The sequence below is a fragment of the Choristoneura fumiferana genome, chromosome 23 (assembly GCF_025370935.1).
Source record: "Choristoneura fumiferana chromosome 23, NRCan_CFum_1, whole genome shotgun sequence".
NCBI classification, from domain to species: Eukaryota; Metazoa; Arthropoda; class Insecta; order Lepidoptera; family Tortricidae; genus Choristoneura; species Choristoneura fumiferana.
In genome coordinates this window covers 1,573,875-1,591,662 of record NC_133494.1, presented here as the reverse complement: position 1 = coordinate 1,591,662, position 17,788 = coordinate 1,573,875, and the positions used below count along the sequence as shown (strand labels likewise).

Genomic DNA, 17,788 nt, shown 5'->3' with positions numbered 1-17,788 from the left:
AAATTAACACATTTTTTAAAATTAATTATAAAAGGGGAATGAAACAAAACAACAAATTAATAACGAGTATCCTCTGGCCCAAATTACCGCCTGAATCCTATCAGGCATACTCTGAATAATGTTTTTTATATCGATTTGAGACAGTTCCTCCCACAGCCAAAACTGCTTGCTGTCCCAGACATGCTCAATCGGATTAAGATCCGGACTTCGAGCTGGCCATTGGAACTTTCGAATCCCAACGTCGGCTAAGTAAGCTTCAACGACTCGAGCGACGTGGACTCTTGCGTTATCGTGCATCAGCGTGAAGTTTTCTTCACCAACAAAGCCCACGAATGGCGTGACGAGTTCCTGCAGAATTTCTTCAATGTACCTGGCCGCTGTTAGACGGCCATTTACAATGACTAACTCCGTGCGTGCGTCTGAACAAATTCCTCCCCAAACCATTAGGGACCCCCCATCGCAACCGACCGTCTGACGGGTAGTTATAGGTAAATAGCATTCCCCTTGTCTACGCCACACCCTTTCGCGACCGACTCCTGAGGAGTTCAGGAGCTTGCGTTGGCCTTCGAGCGGATAAATTTCGTTAAAAGCACAATAAACCGTTCATCTCGGGCAGTTCCAGTTCCAGGTCTTCGCGTGTAGAGGCCGATCTGACTGCCTATAGCTTTTGAGAGCATGTCTTAAAGTTGTACGTGGCACGTTAAGAAATAAAGCCACCTCGCGCTGAGTTACCCTGCTCTGTTAACAAAACCGCCAAAAACATCACACTAGCATATAACTTAACTTTAATTTGCAATGTTGAGTTAAGAACAATAATTTTGTAGCAAGAATGGTCGCTAACGAATGACTGACGAAAAATCTTTTTAAATTATCGATTTTATGGCGTTTAACAATTAAGCAGCCAGTATTTAATAATGAATGCAAAAGAGTTTGCTTCTAAAAAAAGTTGTTTAATTTACTTAATTTATAGTACTAAAACGCAATTGGCTTTTGGGCTAAATTTTTTGCCGGTGAGTGTATTTCCTTACTCAATGTCCTCTTCTGTTTGTTACAGGTATGTTTCAAGGAGACGTTTCACACGATCTATGCCCCATAACCCCAACACTACGACCGTAGCCTTTCACGGTATTGTTTTCAATTTTATTGCTTTATAATGCTCAGCCCCTTTACCAGCACAGCGCATATAAAACGATTTTAATGTTAACCCGACGTTTAAGGAGAACCTAGAGATGGTTTTAAAATAAGGGTGTCAGTATCAAACAAGGTTTGATCGGGCTTGCGCCCGTTTTGAGCTGCGGTAAATCGTTTAAAAGCATTGTTGTATTATGTAATGTAAAACAGCGTTTCCAATAATGTGCGAGGAATAATAATGCTTCATTTACCTCGCCTCGCACAGCACATCTCTGGTGGAAACAACTGAGCGTAGCGATTCGAGGTAAATGAAGCGTTTCTATTGGTTAATTAATGAAAAACACATTCCTCACACGTTACTGGTGGAAACGCTGCTCAAGACAACAAAGAGTAGTTCGTAAACATTCTCAATTTTCAGCCATAATTACTCTACTCGAGAGGGAGTCGGTCACTCTGGAGGGGCAGGACGTACATTTGTATACCGGGATATGAGGCTTGTCTCTAGCGAGTACTAGCGACTGAGTTTTTCTTAAGTATCTACCTACTATCAGGCGTTACTTTACGAAAGTCTATATTATATCCGAGAACTAAATGATTAAGGTAATTGGTTTTAGCTAATTTAGTGAATTTTGTTAGTGGGCAGTTTATGAGGAACAATTAATTTATGCAATTACCGCTTGATTACCCGCTTTAACTAGCTTTACCCCTTGTACTGGTAGTAATGGTAGTCAACTATCTGTGTCCGTTTGGAACACTAATAGTATTGTTGCTTCTAACTGAAGGTCGTAAGTAGTTTTTACTCCACGATGGATCGAATTGACGGGTTTATTAAGTAAAAGTAAGTAAGTACGTGTACGTAAGTACTTAGCATATGAGCTATGAGCCTATGAGCGCTTAATATGAGCGTGTTCTTAAAGTCAAGAAGGTAACGAAGGAAGGGACTCTTAAATGGTTGGATTCAATGTTAATTGCGAACAAGGTGAGCAGAACTCAAGTTACGTACCTCGTGGTAGTTTCCTGTGTAAAATAAAATTAAAAAATCTCAAAAAAACCTTGTTAGGAAACAACGTAGGTTCCATTTTTTCCCAGCCCTTGTGGAATCCAGTAGCCGCGATTAGTCGTTTACGATGTGTTAATTGGCGCGAATCATTATTCCGGCATGTCGCTCCCGCTCTTAGAATGTCCTATGTTTAGATCTAAATGTATTCTAGACTGCAGTTGAAGTAGATCTCATTTTGAGTGCTGTAAAAAACTTGTGGCAATCGATCAGCCGCTGACTGCTCATCGGGAAAATAATTAGTAGACAGGCTGGCGGTAACTAAATATAATAGACAAGTTCACTTGTTGCGCCGTGCGGCCATCTGCAAGGATGCAGGCAAGCCTGGCTATAGCTGAACTAAAATAATTTCCTTGCTCACCCGCGACCTTACGATAGCTAAGCTCACGCAAAATATGCGTGTTCATGCAGTTCCTCCACCTCCACACTGTAAGAACACACACAAATCACACAAACCCATCTATCACCACCACCACACTACACCGACGGGTTTCGAACTCAACCAGAGCTCATCTTCAGAGTGACACAACCGTACACCATGCTACCAGTTGTTAGACTAACGAACCACAACCACCGTTTTAACTTGTCACTGTAACTCCCCAAGTACCCACATACGTTTTATGAAACAAAACAAAACTACCCACAAATTATTAATAAATTTCTTAACCGTCCTTGAAAACTACCTTGATTTTTATTTATTTACTGTCAAGGCATGTTTATTTTTTTATTAACTACCATTGCTGAAATTAGATCCAAGCCGTAGCAGTCGGTGTAGTGTGGTGGTGGTGATAGACGGGTTTGTGTGATTTGTGTGTGTTCTTACAGTGTGGAGGTGGAGGAACTGCATGAACACGCATATTTTGCATAAGCTTAGCTATCGTAAGGTCGCGGGTGAGCAAGGAAATTATTTTAGTTCATTGATATGGACCTCCGCAAAGTAACGCCTGATTCAATAAACTGGCTATAGCTGGCCAAAAGCCCATGGAGCAACGCGGTTTTGCGCGGTTTATTCTAGTGTTTTTAGCCTTCTCGTACAAGAACATAGCCGTTTATTTCTTGTTTTAGTGCACACACTAAAACACAACTGAATTCAGTTCGACAGAAATAGTGTAAGTGCGAAATTGAATTTGACACGTTGGTTTGTCACGATCCAATAGGCAAGCGTGGCGGGGCCCGGTCTGCCGCACCGGCCCGCGCTAGACCGTGTCATCGGCCCGTTCCGGCGATCCAGAGCATTCACCTACCTAGGGTTGCCATGTCCTTTTAGGAAGTCCTAAAATGGTTGTCCCAACATTAAACTCACGTTTTTCTCTTGCCTAAAATCTCTCGCCTCGTATGTTAACAAATATGACTTGAAATGTGCGGTGTGCAGTCTTCGAGTTTTTCCAGCGAATCGTTGTCAGATCAAGGGGCCTTAATTAAATTGTCTAACACACTTGGAATCACAATCGTTTTCAATCACGTAGAAAGACCATGGTGAATTAAATCGCGAACGTCAGCGCTTTAGACAATATGGCCACTGACTTGAACCTTGAACGGGATTAAACCATTGCGATACAATTTATCCTAATTTTCATTAACCTAGTTATCTTGCGTACTTGCTGTGTTTCCAATTCTTCTGTGTTAACTTTAGGTTATTAACTTTTTATGAATAAGGTAATAGGGCAAAACCTCACTGGTACTACACATTATACTTAGTGTGCCCTAAAAACACTTTTCTTCACATCTCTAACCTGGTATGGTTTAAACTTAATCCCGATTTAGGTTGATGTAAGACAAGACAATAAATCAAGGTTGTTAATTTAGTCCTAATGTGATAGTTAAACTTCGATCGTTTTTGTCTAATTAGTCCGTTGAACTTACAGCTAGTCCTTAGGTAACTAATCTAATACCGGATCCGGAACATGGTGCCATGAATAGATTAATGTGTCTTTTATACCCAAGCCAATGCATTATTTATACCATAGGCAAGTAAAAGGTTGTAGCCATTTGCATTGAGTTTTGGTGCGTTGCGAGCTGTTTAATTGGTTTTGACACTTTAATTGTATAATTTTGACGGTTTCGGCGACAAGATGCCAACTAATGGCCCTACATTTCTAATAGCCGGTATTTTTGTATTTAGTCATGCGTTTTGGTCCAACGTTTACTTTGTGAAGAGTTATTTAAGACATTAAGTTAATTAAAACTTCAACCATCTTCACCCCTGTTAAATGTCAATTTACTTCATCGACCTGTTTTATCCAGTACCTGCCTATTATTTCATATAAGTAAGTTCATGAAACTTTCACTGGCTAATTCTAAAAATGTAGGTAACCTTTTTGTGGGTGTTTATCGCTCAGTGTCAAATCTTATAAATAAATACGTCAGGAAAATTTTATGCACAACCAACATATTTACATTTTATAATATTACGTTATTTACATAACGTTGAGTAAGATTTTTTAAAACGTTCCCGTTTCGGTACTCCATTGACGTTCTTACTGCGAATATCAAATAAGTGAAGAATTATTATATTTCCTGGAAGTAAACCCCAATTACAATATAATAATACACATAATACATACATACACATAATACAACATATTACATATTTTTTTTGACAAAAAAGTCATGCATTGTATAGTTAAAAAGTAATAGGATACCTAACCGAGTAAATTCAAGCTGAACTACTAGATTTATACTCTTGATAGTTCAGCTTGATTACCGTTAATGAGCTCACGAATCACGATATTTAATACCACGACTACCACATTTAATCGTTAAGCACAGTCGTCTAACACAACATGGCAAAACAAGACAACGCGGCGTGAAATAAATTTGCGGCTTGTTGCAATAAAACTACGAAACTCGTTTGACAGGCTGGATTTAAAGCTTTTGTGCTACGCTTTCAGGGAATTCTGTCTTTGTTGCGGCCTCCGACGAAGGGGTACGGTTCTCCAAACACGAGGTGCTGAGTTATGCGTCAAGCCAATTTAAAATCAGTTCTTTTTTGCCATTGTGCAAGATACTAAGAAGTATCGATTGGCATATGATGCTTGTATCGCACTAACGACTAACTTCTTGCCACCCTGGATTCATGTTTCGAGCAAAGGTACTGGACACGTGATTCCCAGTAGATGTTAAAACCCAAGACAAAACAGTGGCAACTATTCGTAGAATGGTTCGCGAAATCGTGACTTGGGCTATAACATTATGACCGCACGATTCATTGGGCCTCAAGCAACGAACTAAGTGACATCATGACATGAGACGCTAGGCCAGAGATCGTATCCAAACTTCCTACAAGCCGTATCAAAGGTTATCTCGATAATACCGTTTTTATCTGCCCTTACCGGCTCGGCGCGACCTCTAAATTCGTAGAGATCTAAAGCAGCTCGTGCTCGCGCTTCTACTTTTTGTATATCGCCGCCATCTTTCCGAGAACTGTCTCTTTACAAAAAACCACAGTTTATCCGATGCCCGCTGCGGTCGCCAGAGGTGTGAATATAATTAATGGTGTATCAAAGAAACCGCCCACTGCAACTGATTTGGACATAAGCTCGTTTACACACACTACCTATTTGATCTCGTATGTTTTTATCGTTCAGATTCATCATTCATTTCAAAGACTTATTTCGTTTCTACATCAATCAAGATACGGTTACGTACGATCCAGTGTTTAATCAGAGGAATCGTAAATCTTGGCATGGAAACCTGATTCTAAATTCATCGTTACATGCTCCCGTCCCAATTTGCTGCAGTAATCCATCTGTCTGCGGATAATTGCAATAATAACACGATGAAGTTCTGATTATTAATTCTGGCAATGAATTTGTTTTATCTTGTAATAATTGGATATATCAGGAGACTTGTAAACATAATCGAGGTCAATGAGCACCTGTGTTCAATTATTTCGTTTATTCTACGTCAAAGAATCTGATCTGACAATTAGTATAACTCAAACTTTTAATTGCGTTATGTTTTGATGTATGAATGAAAATGATAAAGTTCTTGAAATGTATTTAATATTTACGCTTAAAAAGTTGGATGTTGACACCAGTTCTATAATGTTTTGATAGCAAAAACATGCGTGTATGTAGCACTCGAATGGCTGTTAGGTTTAACACGGTGCCCCGTGACACCTGAATTGAGCCATTGTATGTACAGTCGCGCGGATCGGGTCGCGTTCGCGCAATCCGTGCGCGATCTACCGAGAAACACGGGTCAATGCCTCGCGCCGCGCGTACCACATTAGCCTGGCTCTAATTACACCAGACATTATGACTTAGGTAATGTTTACAGTCGAACCTGATACCCACGGCGCGGTATTTTTCCGTTACTTTTTATGTACCTACATAAAATCTTTCGCCCAGTTTTTCTACGCGGTACCTACGGCCACGGCCGGTCTGTGTACCAGCGAGCTATAAAAGGAACATCAAGTATGAAGTTTTTTTTTCAGCCTCTGGGATGCAGGTATGTTCGCGCAGGTAGTTATTTTCAAACGTGTTCTATTATCATAGTAGATTCAACTGGGCCTTTATAAGGTGCCTATTGTCCAACCTGCCACCAGACGACACTGTGTCTGCCAGATGCTGCTTCGCGTTCTTTTGTATTTTAAGATTTTTGCTTTCGAGAAAAACTTCATGTTCAAAGAAATGGTAGGTTTCGATGCACACGGATTGGGGTCGGGTTTTCTACCTGTGCCTTGATGCGGAACCATAAGGACCTTTTCATTATTGCAATGGGATCATAGAAATGGCTCTTTGGTAAAGTAAAAGTACGTATTAAAATACCGTTTCATTTAAATAGGTACGTTTACGGCGTTTGCAGAAACGTTTTTACTACTTGTCATTGTTATTTTTTATATTTGAATGGCATTTGTTATATATTTCCGATTGCAAAACACAGGAAGTTGCATTGTACTTACTTTACACTGTAAATTATCAATTTAGATTGCGATGTAATTTTCTTTATTTTTTTAATTTTTTATTTGACTGGATGGCAAACCACCCACCCACCTTATTTTTTTATTTCCAACCTTTAGCAGGCGTTATTATATGGTTAAGTATGTACGCAAGGAGTATTAATTATTATGTCGTCGTCGTTCATGTATAAAGTTTATTAAAAATTTAAAATGAAGTCGTGTGTTTATAGTAAATTAATGTCAAAGACGATTAGTTTAATTCGTTTCAGGTCTTAAATTGTCTAGTATATCTAGGTCTTGGTGATCTAGCCGGTTCAGACGGCTCGGCGCGCCTGAACGGAGTGCAGAAATACACGACGCATTCGCCACCTTGGCATCGCACTGCGACACTAATCGCCAAATCTATATCTAGTAATGCCAACGGTAAACTACATGTCTGGTCTAATACTACCTACGTCTCGATGCTGATTATTTTAAGATAATCTATTTTAGTTGATAGTTATTTGAAAGTCCACGAGGACTTCTAAGGAATGGATAAAACTTCTGGACACTATTGTAAAGGAAAACAGTAAACACACGTTGAGTTGAGGCACCGTAAAGTGATAATTGGAGATTTGAATACGGAACCATTCATAATTCTCACAAACAATAAATCAATTGTTAAAGCAGATAACCGACAGGAACATTTGCGCTCAGAATCTGGAACAGGATTTCTATAAGTAACGCCATCCTGTGCGAGCTCGGTACATACATCGGGTACGAATTCGACTCGTTCAGCCGTTGGTCGGATGTTGCGTTTATTCAATCTGCATGACATCATCCGCTCTCGAATCGCCAATCAAACGGGATCGCCGGACATCGGCTGCTGCGATAACAGCTGCGTATATAGGGCGGTGAACGCGTACTCGCTAACGGTGCTTCAGTTGTAAACTGGTGCATAAACAAGGCTTGATGTCACCAGTAAAAGTATTAATGAGGAAACTGAATGCCACTAGACGGTGCAGACGAGATAACCCTGGCTAAATGATCCTGATACACATAACCATGCATGTATCTCTACAGTATCTGCTTTAGGAATGCGATTTCTAGGGTAATGTTTTGAACTTGATATTAAACACGTGTGCACGCGCTCCGCCAATCAAATTAGTCTGTTCCGGTTTTATCAATGACATGCGTTCATGGGATATTGTGCGCGATGCCGAGCATTGGATATAGTGGTGACGTAAGAGCGCTCCGAAATGATCGACAGGCGAGCGGTCAGTAGTAAACATGCGTAAGCGCCATTCACAGACGCGGCCGGAAGTTGCGCGCGTGTGGGTGTGTCCTCACACGAACTTGAGCGTGTGTGGGGTGAAATTATGAAGTCATTTCTATACTAAATGCCCAGTGCCAATACTGTTCGGTGACGTTTGCATCGTGTTGTAACTCCTTAGATATGTTTAGTCTATGCTATTGTAATTTGCTCTAACAGTTCGCCAAGACGTTTTACATAACAAAAGTCATCCCGTCGTTTTCTCTTTACTATTTTATAGATTGAACTTAAAACAAATGTTTCTAATCTAAATTTCTAATCTCTTAGTTCGTTCAAATTAATGTTGGTCGTTATTTTTGTAAATTAACTGTCTCTCTCTATTTTTACGCTGATATGAGTCTAGCTAGTCATTTAGATTTTTAAATGACTAAACCCGGTGATGACGCTGATTTTATACTGTATTAAGTATCAATACTAAAGTCCTGCCCAGTCTTGAGTACGAACAGGCCTTGTAATCTTGGTGCAAGCTTTTCCCGGTCATTATCACTTTGAGGGTAACGTAACGGTTCCAACCAATTATAATAATTAAAATTTTCTTTTTATTAATAATTAACTGTTCCATCGTATCAGCGAGATTAATCGATAAACCAATCACTCGTTTAATTTATGATGATTGTAAACTGTCGATTAAATATCGATTGAGTTCATCTTTGCATAGATGTTATATTTCGGACCCAGGTGCTATAAAGTCTTGTTGAAACTTGTCGTTGAGTGAAAGGTCACGATCTGTCCGAAACTTGTTTTACAACGACATGCTATCTAGATGACACACACAATAAAATATTAATTCAATACAACTATGAAAAATTCTGAAAAATATGTCCCCAGATAAAACATCCATCATCTTTTACAACCAATACTGCTGCTGAATGTCTCTCATCCATTAAAGGGATAAGTTCGCCTTTGTAAATATATTTCATTGTTTGTCATCTGTGCTTGTTTACGTATTTTGTACAATAAAGAGTTTACATAGATAACTACATACATACAATACCTAACAGTCGGCCAGCATGATTTTTTTATTTTCCTTATTATTCCTTAGTAGTATTATTGAAATTCGTTGTTGCCATATTGACCGACAAAGTGATCAAAAATCTCTATCACTATCCATCAAAACACAATCATGCATGACTCTATGGCCAAGGCTAGTTGCGTCTTCATAGATTACTCCACTGTATTCGTTAACACTGGCTATGAAGAAAGCTGGAGCCATCGATTATGGCCGGATGCTCTAACTGTCTGTCATCTCATTATGTCCCCTTTTAAATGCGGCCGGTTCTTAATTTCCGTGTGAATTTTGAAACTTTTTATTAGTTGCTAATTAATTGCGTTGATATTTATTTTGCCTCCCACGCTTTTTAAACAGTTGTAGCGGTGAGACATTTTGTTCAGTTCGATTTTTATCGCTTCGGAAATAAGTTGGACCGTTAGTAGCTTTCCTATTGCTATTTGTTTGTTTGCTGTAGTGATAATTCAACTTTCTAATTCTAAGCTAACTAGACGATGCAATACGTTGTCATTTGTAATTATTTCATTCGTTACAGTTACTTTATTAAGAATATTTAAAATCTTACTTTTTCATCAAACTTATGATGAATTCTTATTTCATTTTCGAAAGGGCACAGTAGAATCACCACATTACCAAGACAGCTTCGTGCTTTTTTTATGTCGTTATCAACTGAAATTTCAACTTTATTATTGAGCATATTAGATTCCTTAAGTAATCGTCATAATTATATATGCTTGTTGGCCTTTACCCGTACTCGTAAACCGATCTTACAGTTAAAATGAAATTCCAGTTTCCCAAAAATTCCTAAAATTCCATCGTGGTTTTCGTTAACGTTGCATAAAAAACACCCGCTCCAAAATATATTTCATGTCTCCAATGCGAGCCGATGAATTTTCGGGATTTTATTTTGATCGCTAGGGAATATCGGGACAAAGGAAGTTTTCGTATTATTCCAGTCGTCTAGCCATGCATTACACACCAAATTTGATCCAAATCTGTTCTGCGGTTTTAGCGTGAAGAAGTACACACACAAACTTTCGCAAGTCTTAGTAGGATTCACTCAACAATTTTCTAGATATCCGATAACCACATATAAATACTCAGTCATATAAAAAAATAGCGTCGTTTATGATAATCGTGACGAGAGTTACTAAAAGCAGTATATTAATTGCCGTCTAAGAGGCCCGACCAGTTTGGTCACCGTCACCGTCAATGGTGCTAGTCAATGGGAGCGCCTATTTGCATACTCTCAGCTCAGACCTCGTTGCTTTCATTCATTTATAACTTTTGAATTTGTTGCGTTTACTCGCAAAAAGGTTTTCAATTGGTTGTAAAATTATAGTAGGTGTGATGTTAATTGGTGTGACGGTCAAAGGTTTTGGGAGGAAGGTTATTACAAGATTTGGATTATTGTATTTTTATCGCAATCTTGTTTTCATGTCTCTAACTCTAGCCTTTACCTGCAGGTTCGTTCGCGTTTGTAAACCATTAAGTCTGACAGACGAATTGAAATTTCGGGATTTTACTAAATTCTCATGGGAGTTTACTAATTATCGCATCGTGGTCTTCATTTATCTAAGTTGTATGACAAACACCCGTAGCAAACTCATGTCTCTAGACTTAGCGATTAAAACTTATGGGGTTTACTTTGTGGGAATATCGGTATAAAAGTAGCTTAAGTGATATTCCAGAAGTCCAGCTGTTTACATACCAAATTAGGTGTATCCAAATCCGTCAGCCGTTTTAGCGTGAAAGAGTAAGAAACATACAAATTTGTTCAAGATTTTATCCCGATTATATCCCGTGGGAACATTGGGATAAAAAGTAGCCTATGTGTTAATCTAGATGTCCAGCTACCTACATACCAAATTTCATGACTCTAAGCCCAGCGGTTGTTATTTAGAGATTTTATCAATATCCCGTGGGAATATCGGGATAAAAAGTACTTATCCTGTTTTAATCCAGGTTATAAACTAACTTTTTGCTAAATTTAGTCCAAATCCGTCCAGCCGTTTCAGCGTGAAGAAGTAACAAACATACTCACTCACTCACAAACTTTCACATTTATAATATTATTAGGAAGTAGGATTATTCAAGGTGAAACCTACCTTACTAACATTACATATTTCCAAATTTATATATATATTTTTGCTAGTTATTGATAGTTTTGGAAAATCCGATGACATAATCATCCAGGTGATCTGTTCTGTTTCTGTTCTATCGGCAACGGATGAACGCATGATTAATGCTATTGGTATTCTGTAATTTGATAGTGCAGACAAAGGCGTACTCATGCCATGTGTACTGATTTTGTTAATTGTACTAATTGAAAGCAGTATCGTGTTTCTCATCTCTTAAATTCTGAGCGAGGGCCTTTTGAACTAAATCACGCTAAAAAAGATGCTATGACAGTACAGGCAAGATTTAATGTGGAAAAAAAATAAGAATTGGATAGAAATCAAAGTGTAAATATACCGGCAGAGCAAGTAGGTTGAACTAAACTTAACCTTCAAGAGCCAGAATAAAAAGAGAAAATTATAAAGAATGTGAGATGGTTCGGAATGATTATTTCATTATTAATTTAATGTATTTGTGAATGTTGGTATCGCATGATTGATACATCAACTATGTCGCAATCAAGCCGGGCAGGTGTCCGCCGAACACAACTAACAACTATCCATTATATTGACATCTAATTATAATAATTAGGTAGACGATCTCCTTATAAATGGAATACCAACATATTTTTGTATTTTTGCATAAAAACTTAAACATTTATCTTGGTCAGCTAAGTTATTCGGTTAATTAATAGAATTTATTATTATGTCAGACAGACAGAGGAATATTTTGGTTCATTAATGATTTCCGTTTCATGTTACAATAACAAAAATCACACTGACGAGCACAGCCGGGCATCAATCACATTGAAATTACAATTACTTCTCAAAGAATTATCCTTCCTAAAAAGCATACATTAGGAGCTATGCAAATGGGAGCTAGTATTAAATAGCTTGCTAAAACTTCGCTTGTTTCGTATTTGAATTCTTTCAAGTCAGGATATTCAGCGACCACGGAACGGAAGGACAAATACCGTTTCACATTCCATATCGCACCCTCTATGTTTGATGAACAAAAACCGATAATACGTGGGTCCCTGAAGATCTCAGCAATCTCTCAACCTTCAGCATCATCTCCGTGCGTTACACGTGTTGTATTTCCCTGTGCGATAATGCCAGTTCCTTGGACTTTGGCTCGGACGGAAACAGTGGTATAATTGTCTACTCGCTATCCACCTTAGGGGTTAACAACGTCGTTAACCCCTTATCGATGTCTCGCAGCTGTTTACGGAGCTCCTAATAGGTTGTAATGAGCAGGTTAATCCTTCTCAGTTCAAAATGTTTATCTGTAGATTCTATGGCCCAGTGCCGGAGTCGGTAGCATCGTCATCATCATTATGTGTCGGCCGAAAAGGCTCAATCCTAGACAAACTACCTCAAAATCTCTCTACAACTACCTGTCGAGAAGTGTAATTTCGTAGAAACCCTAAAAAGTTTCAATCAATTAAATGAAAGATGATAGGCTTAACTATGCTTAAAATTCGGTACGTTAGCTACGATAGAGTAATTATTTCTCTTCTATCACATGCCAGCTTTCATGCCAGGGTCAAACATACAACACGAAAGCATGAAATTAGACTTATGCAAATTTTGTTATTAAAATTAAGTACGGAATTAAACCAGACGGCGTCTATTGGTTACGAAAAAGTATTGGGGTGAGGATGTCACAAGATAAATCGATTTCTTATGTTTGCTGAAAATTAAAAACGATTATAATGCAAATGGGACTTGCGAACGAGCGGAACCGTGGGGGTCACAATTACAATCGCCTGGCGAACCTATAACGCATAAATTATTATAATTGCGCGTCTGATTTACATCTTGTTCTAAGCGCGTGTCACCAAAATGTTGATAGTGGTCGTTTCTCAGTGTTTCTGGCGATATGCCGCCCCCGCCGCCCACCCGGCGCGTCGCGGCACGCGACCATGCCATCTCCATAATTCCAGACGCACACGACTCCACCAGATATACTCTTTCCATGCAAACGAAGTACTTCCTAGACAACATAAATTATCGATATCTTTATTGTTGGTACCTACTGCCCGCTCTTAGTCTTGCATTGATGCTGAATACCCAGTTTTAGTATCACACTTAATAGCGCTTTTTATACGGAGAATGATCTATAAAGACGGCTCACTACGAGTTTAAGATTAATCGTAGATATGCAATGTGCATACGAGATGTATAAAGCTCCTGTGTAAAAGTAGAATTAAGCCGACGTATTGAATTTAGTTAAGATTAACTTTTTGAGCTATGAATACTCGTTCATATTCATGCTCTCCACAAATAAGCATGAAACTCTTTACATCCGTAATGATGTCTATAATTCACCACTCGGTTGCATGTCAACCGCAGTCGCTTATAAACAAGGCTGTCATTTCTCCCCGCCCGCGCGCTGCATCCATCAAGATCCCATGCACCGCGCCTCCGCATCATTCTGCAATGATCATCAATTACATCAGTAATTGCTCCTCGGCCACCTTAAATCCCCGCATTTCTCAATAGTCTAATCTTCGCTGCGTGGGCGCCTGTGACCTCTCAACACGAGTGGGCGGGACTTTCTACCAGCAGATCTGAACTCGACAGATCGAATGGATAGCGTGTTCAATACACTATGGATTGGATACCAAATGAATACAGAATGAAGCATTAAATACGGTTTGTTTACTATGAATTTCTATTCAAAGTTTATTGGCCTGGTGTAAGTTGTGAGTTATGGTAGCTGTTTTGTGACAACATGGTCTGAAAATTACTGGCGAGCCGAGGGCGTCTCGCCAATTTGTTTGATTGCTAGCTTTGTGCACACTCGCTTGCCACTATGTTATTATTTGTAATTTTTGCTCCTTTTACGTGGTATATTCAAGATTTACGATAGATGCTGCGCTGTTCGAGAAGTTTTTATAGATTAATGAAGAACGTTTTAAAAACACTATTTAATTTCTGTCTCACGATACTTTTCTAAGCGCTATTGATTGAATTTCATGATCTGGAATTAACACGTTTTATAAATATAATTTGAATTGCAAGACACTGCCCTTGCCCTCAATTAAGTGTATTGTATTTCACTTAACGACATCAAGCGTCGGCGATACGAAAATATTAGGTTGCCATGTTTTTGTCCTTCGAGCCGGATCGAATGGTTCTTTTGGCTGATATCCGATTACCGGCAGCCGTTGAAGTAATCAAGCGTATTCTCCCATACTTCATATTTAAATTTTATATCACCTTGTCGTTTCAAATATGGCTCCTTCGAAACTATTTTTAATAATCGTGTCACTAATTTACCTAAAGTGGTAACTCTCACATTTGCATAATCTTAATGTCTACCAATTCTTTTTCTTAGTGGTGGTCAGTGGTCACCTTGTTATCTCGAGTATTCTCGACGGCCATTTGTATTCACGATTTCCACAGACATTTAACTGTTCAGAATTTCACAAATTTCTATCATTTTCCATGTCGTTATATGAAATTATAATAGTAATGGGTGTCGTAGGTTGATATTAATGTGTCCAGCGAGATGGCGCGGAAGTTGCCCACGCCGCTCGCCGCTCGATTAAAAGTTCGTGCTCGAGACCCGAGACCCGACAACTATTGTTTGTTTATGCCACGTTTCACTTTATTATCATTTTAGTGGATTCTTAACACGACTTGTTTATGGAACTGAACTCATTTCGTTAAACGGCGTTATTAAAATGCTAATGGGGACGTAATGGCGTCGGATCGGAGCGAATAGGGTCTTGATTAGGCTTTCATTTCATTTTAGATTGGGCTGAGATTTATAAATTAATAAAAAAACCGGCCAAGTGCGAGTCGGAGTCGCGTACCGTACAAATCTGTAGGTATATTCAAATATCCATTTTAGCAGAGCACCTCCGTAAGGAAAAAGTTCGCAGTGAAGAATTATTTTAGATAGTTACTGCTGACACAGACAAACAGACATAAAAAGTTAAGATTGTCAGACTTACTTAGAAAACTTTTGTGAAGTGTGCTCGGAGTCGGGCACATCCTCGTTCGCGATTATGCTTATAATATTATAATCGACATAATGTTACATGATTCTTCTCCTCTAATAACAACAAAGTTTTGATATTTAGTATCTGTTATTTCCACATTTTATTTTATGATTGAATATGGAAATTAAATACCTGCATAATGAATTGTTATCAACTGTAATGCTGTACGTTTTTCATTGATAAATAATTAAATAAATAAATGATTACGATTAAGGTCCATTAAAAGTACTCAATGATTTCTAATGTTTTGTGAACACACGGAATGACATAGTATAAATTGCTGGCTGTTGTTTCCACCAGTATGCACACAGCTTGAGCACACCGAATTGCGGTTAAGCAAATTCATTAAAATAAACATGTAATAATCTAGATTTATCGGCGATTCGAGTAATACATTTTAATTTACAAGATAGACCGTAAAGCTGACTTGTGTGTCGGTCAAGAGTCGCCTACGCCGATTACAGCATACGTGATCTACGCCTACGAGGCTTGTGAGGTTGTATGCTGTTAGAGGGTTCGTTTGATCTTTACACTCGTACCTTTTAAGAAGTAACGTGACTGACATGACAACGCGCTGCATAAACCGCTGAAGTTAGAGACTTAAGAAGTTGAGATTTGGCCGATTCCTTGAGAGTCATAGAGGTCGATACAGTAAGAAGGGATTTTCACTCCTCCATCATCCAATTTTTAATTCTTTCACGGGAGCGAAGCTGCAGAAAAACACTAGTCTTAATGTATAAAAAGAAAATTCATGGCTGACTCACAGACTGCACTTATCAACGCCGAGCTCAATCCCTTGAATCTAGCTGAAATTTTCCACTGCGTTTCCCTTTATGTTGTAGGCAACGAAGGGCAGCTTTTTCAAAATTGTCACGCGATGAGAAGGTCTTCAACGGGAGACGGGGACGAAGCCGCGCGTGCAAGTTAGACGCTACTGTAGATCTTTCATAAAAGTACTGAGCCCGATGTGTAATCGTCGGTTTGTCGGACTATATTTAGTGATATCGAAAATACAAACTGAAACATAGATGCACAGAAAAACCAGAAAAAGAGACCAGCGCTGGGAATCGAACCCAGATCCTGACACTACCATTGGACAGGAGTAGATACAGACACGATTTTTCCTATGCACCACATATCTCAGCTTGTTTGTTTCTTATTTAGTATCTTAAGCAGCGACACTAGCAACAAAAAGTAACAAAATTTGGAGTTGAAATAATAAATACAAAAAGACTCCAAAAACCAATCTATATTTAATGATTTTTGTTTTAGAGCTAAAGCAATACTGCAGATCGATACTGAAAATATAAATTAGGATTCTCACCACAATCAATGCGTTTTGTAAATAAATGTCTCAAGAAAGAGTGTGCACTGCACAGAAACAGAAACAAATCCAAGCGATTTCAGTTTTTAACCGACTTCGAAAAGAAAAGAGGTTATCAATTCGGATTTTTTTAGAACATCATGATGTCGTAATCTACTTGACCCGACCACAATATTTATTTAACATACATATTAAAATCTGAACGTCCCGCCCAAGTTGCCCGCCCACACCTCCAACATTGTATTACAACGTAGCATTACATTATTTATTACATTCGGAGAATTGTCACTAACGCCGTTTGTCAATATTAACGATCGACGTGTCAAACTAGTCCAATCCCGCTTTGTGCTTGTGCCGGAGATAAAATTGGCATTTGGACACTAAATGGAATATTTTGATGGTAAAATTGCTTTTAATGTCAAAAAAAGACAAATTGGTTTAGCAATCAATCAGGAATATTCATATAACTGTTCTTTCCCTGTCTGTAACTTATTTAGGTACCTAGTTTGTTGCAAGCCGTACTCAAAAGCGAAAAGTATGTTGCTTCGACCTTCGGTGGAGCATGAACTACTGAGGATAGTGAGGTGAGGATGCCTTGAAGAGAGGCGAAACACGTTTACACACACATTATTATTTCTAGCGGTTATCGTGTTAGTTGTTTTTTTTACCTAAAAAAAAAAGTCATTTGACCTCATTAATTTGCGCAATATGTCATTGGAGCTTATGTCCAATAGTGGACGTCCTATCCTACGCCTGATTATGATGATGATGATGAATATGTCTTTGTATCAATAGATGAATACTTCTGCGCATAATTGCGCAGAATTTATTGAGAGTGCTACTATATGATCTAACTACATATTTAACCTAAAAAGTTGGAAAACCCCCGACATTGTCACTTCAAAGTTCAATATTTCAAAAA

At 38.6% G+C, this 17,788-nt stretch overlaps 1 protein-coding gene across 3 annotated transcripts in view; it reads left to right on the top strand.

The window, feature by feature from the left end:
- Positions 1–17,788, top strand: part of tkv (serine/threonine receptor kinase thickveins) — a 273,659-nt gene that overhangs the window by 69,186 nt on the left and 186,685 nt on the right. For 2 of the 3 annotated variants that reach the window (XR_012452786.1, XM_074105940.1), the window contains exon 1: positions 1,055–1,125. The exons of the other annotated variant lie outside the window; for it this stretch is intronic. Coding sequence is in view for 1 of the 2 variants with exons in the window: in XM_074105940.1 (XP_073962041.1) it covers positions 1,086–1,125 (40 nt within the window). In the remaining variant the exon portion in view is untranslated. Of the gene's footprint in view, positions 1–1,054; positions 1,126–17,788 lie in introns of those variants that run through there. 3 annotated transcript variants of the gene reach the window in all.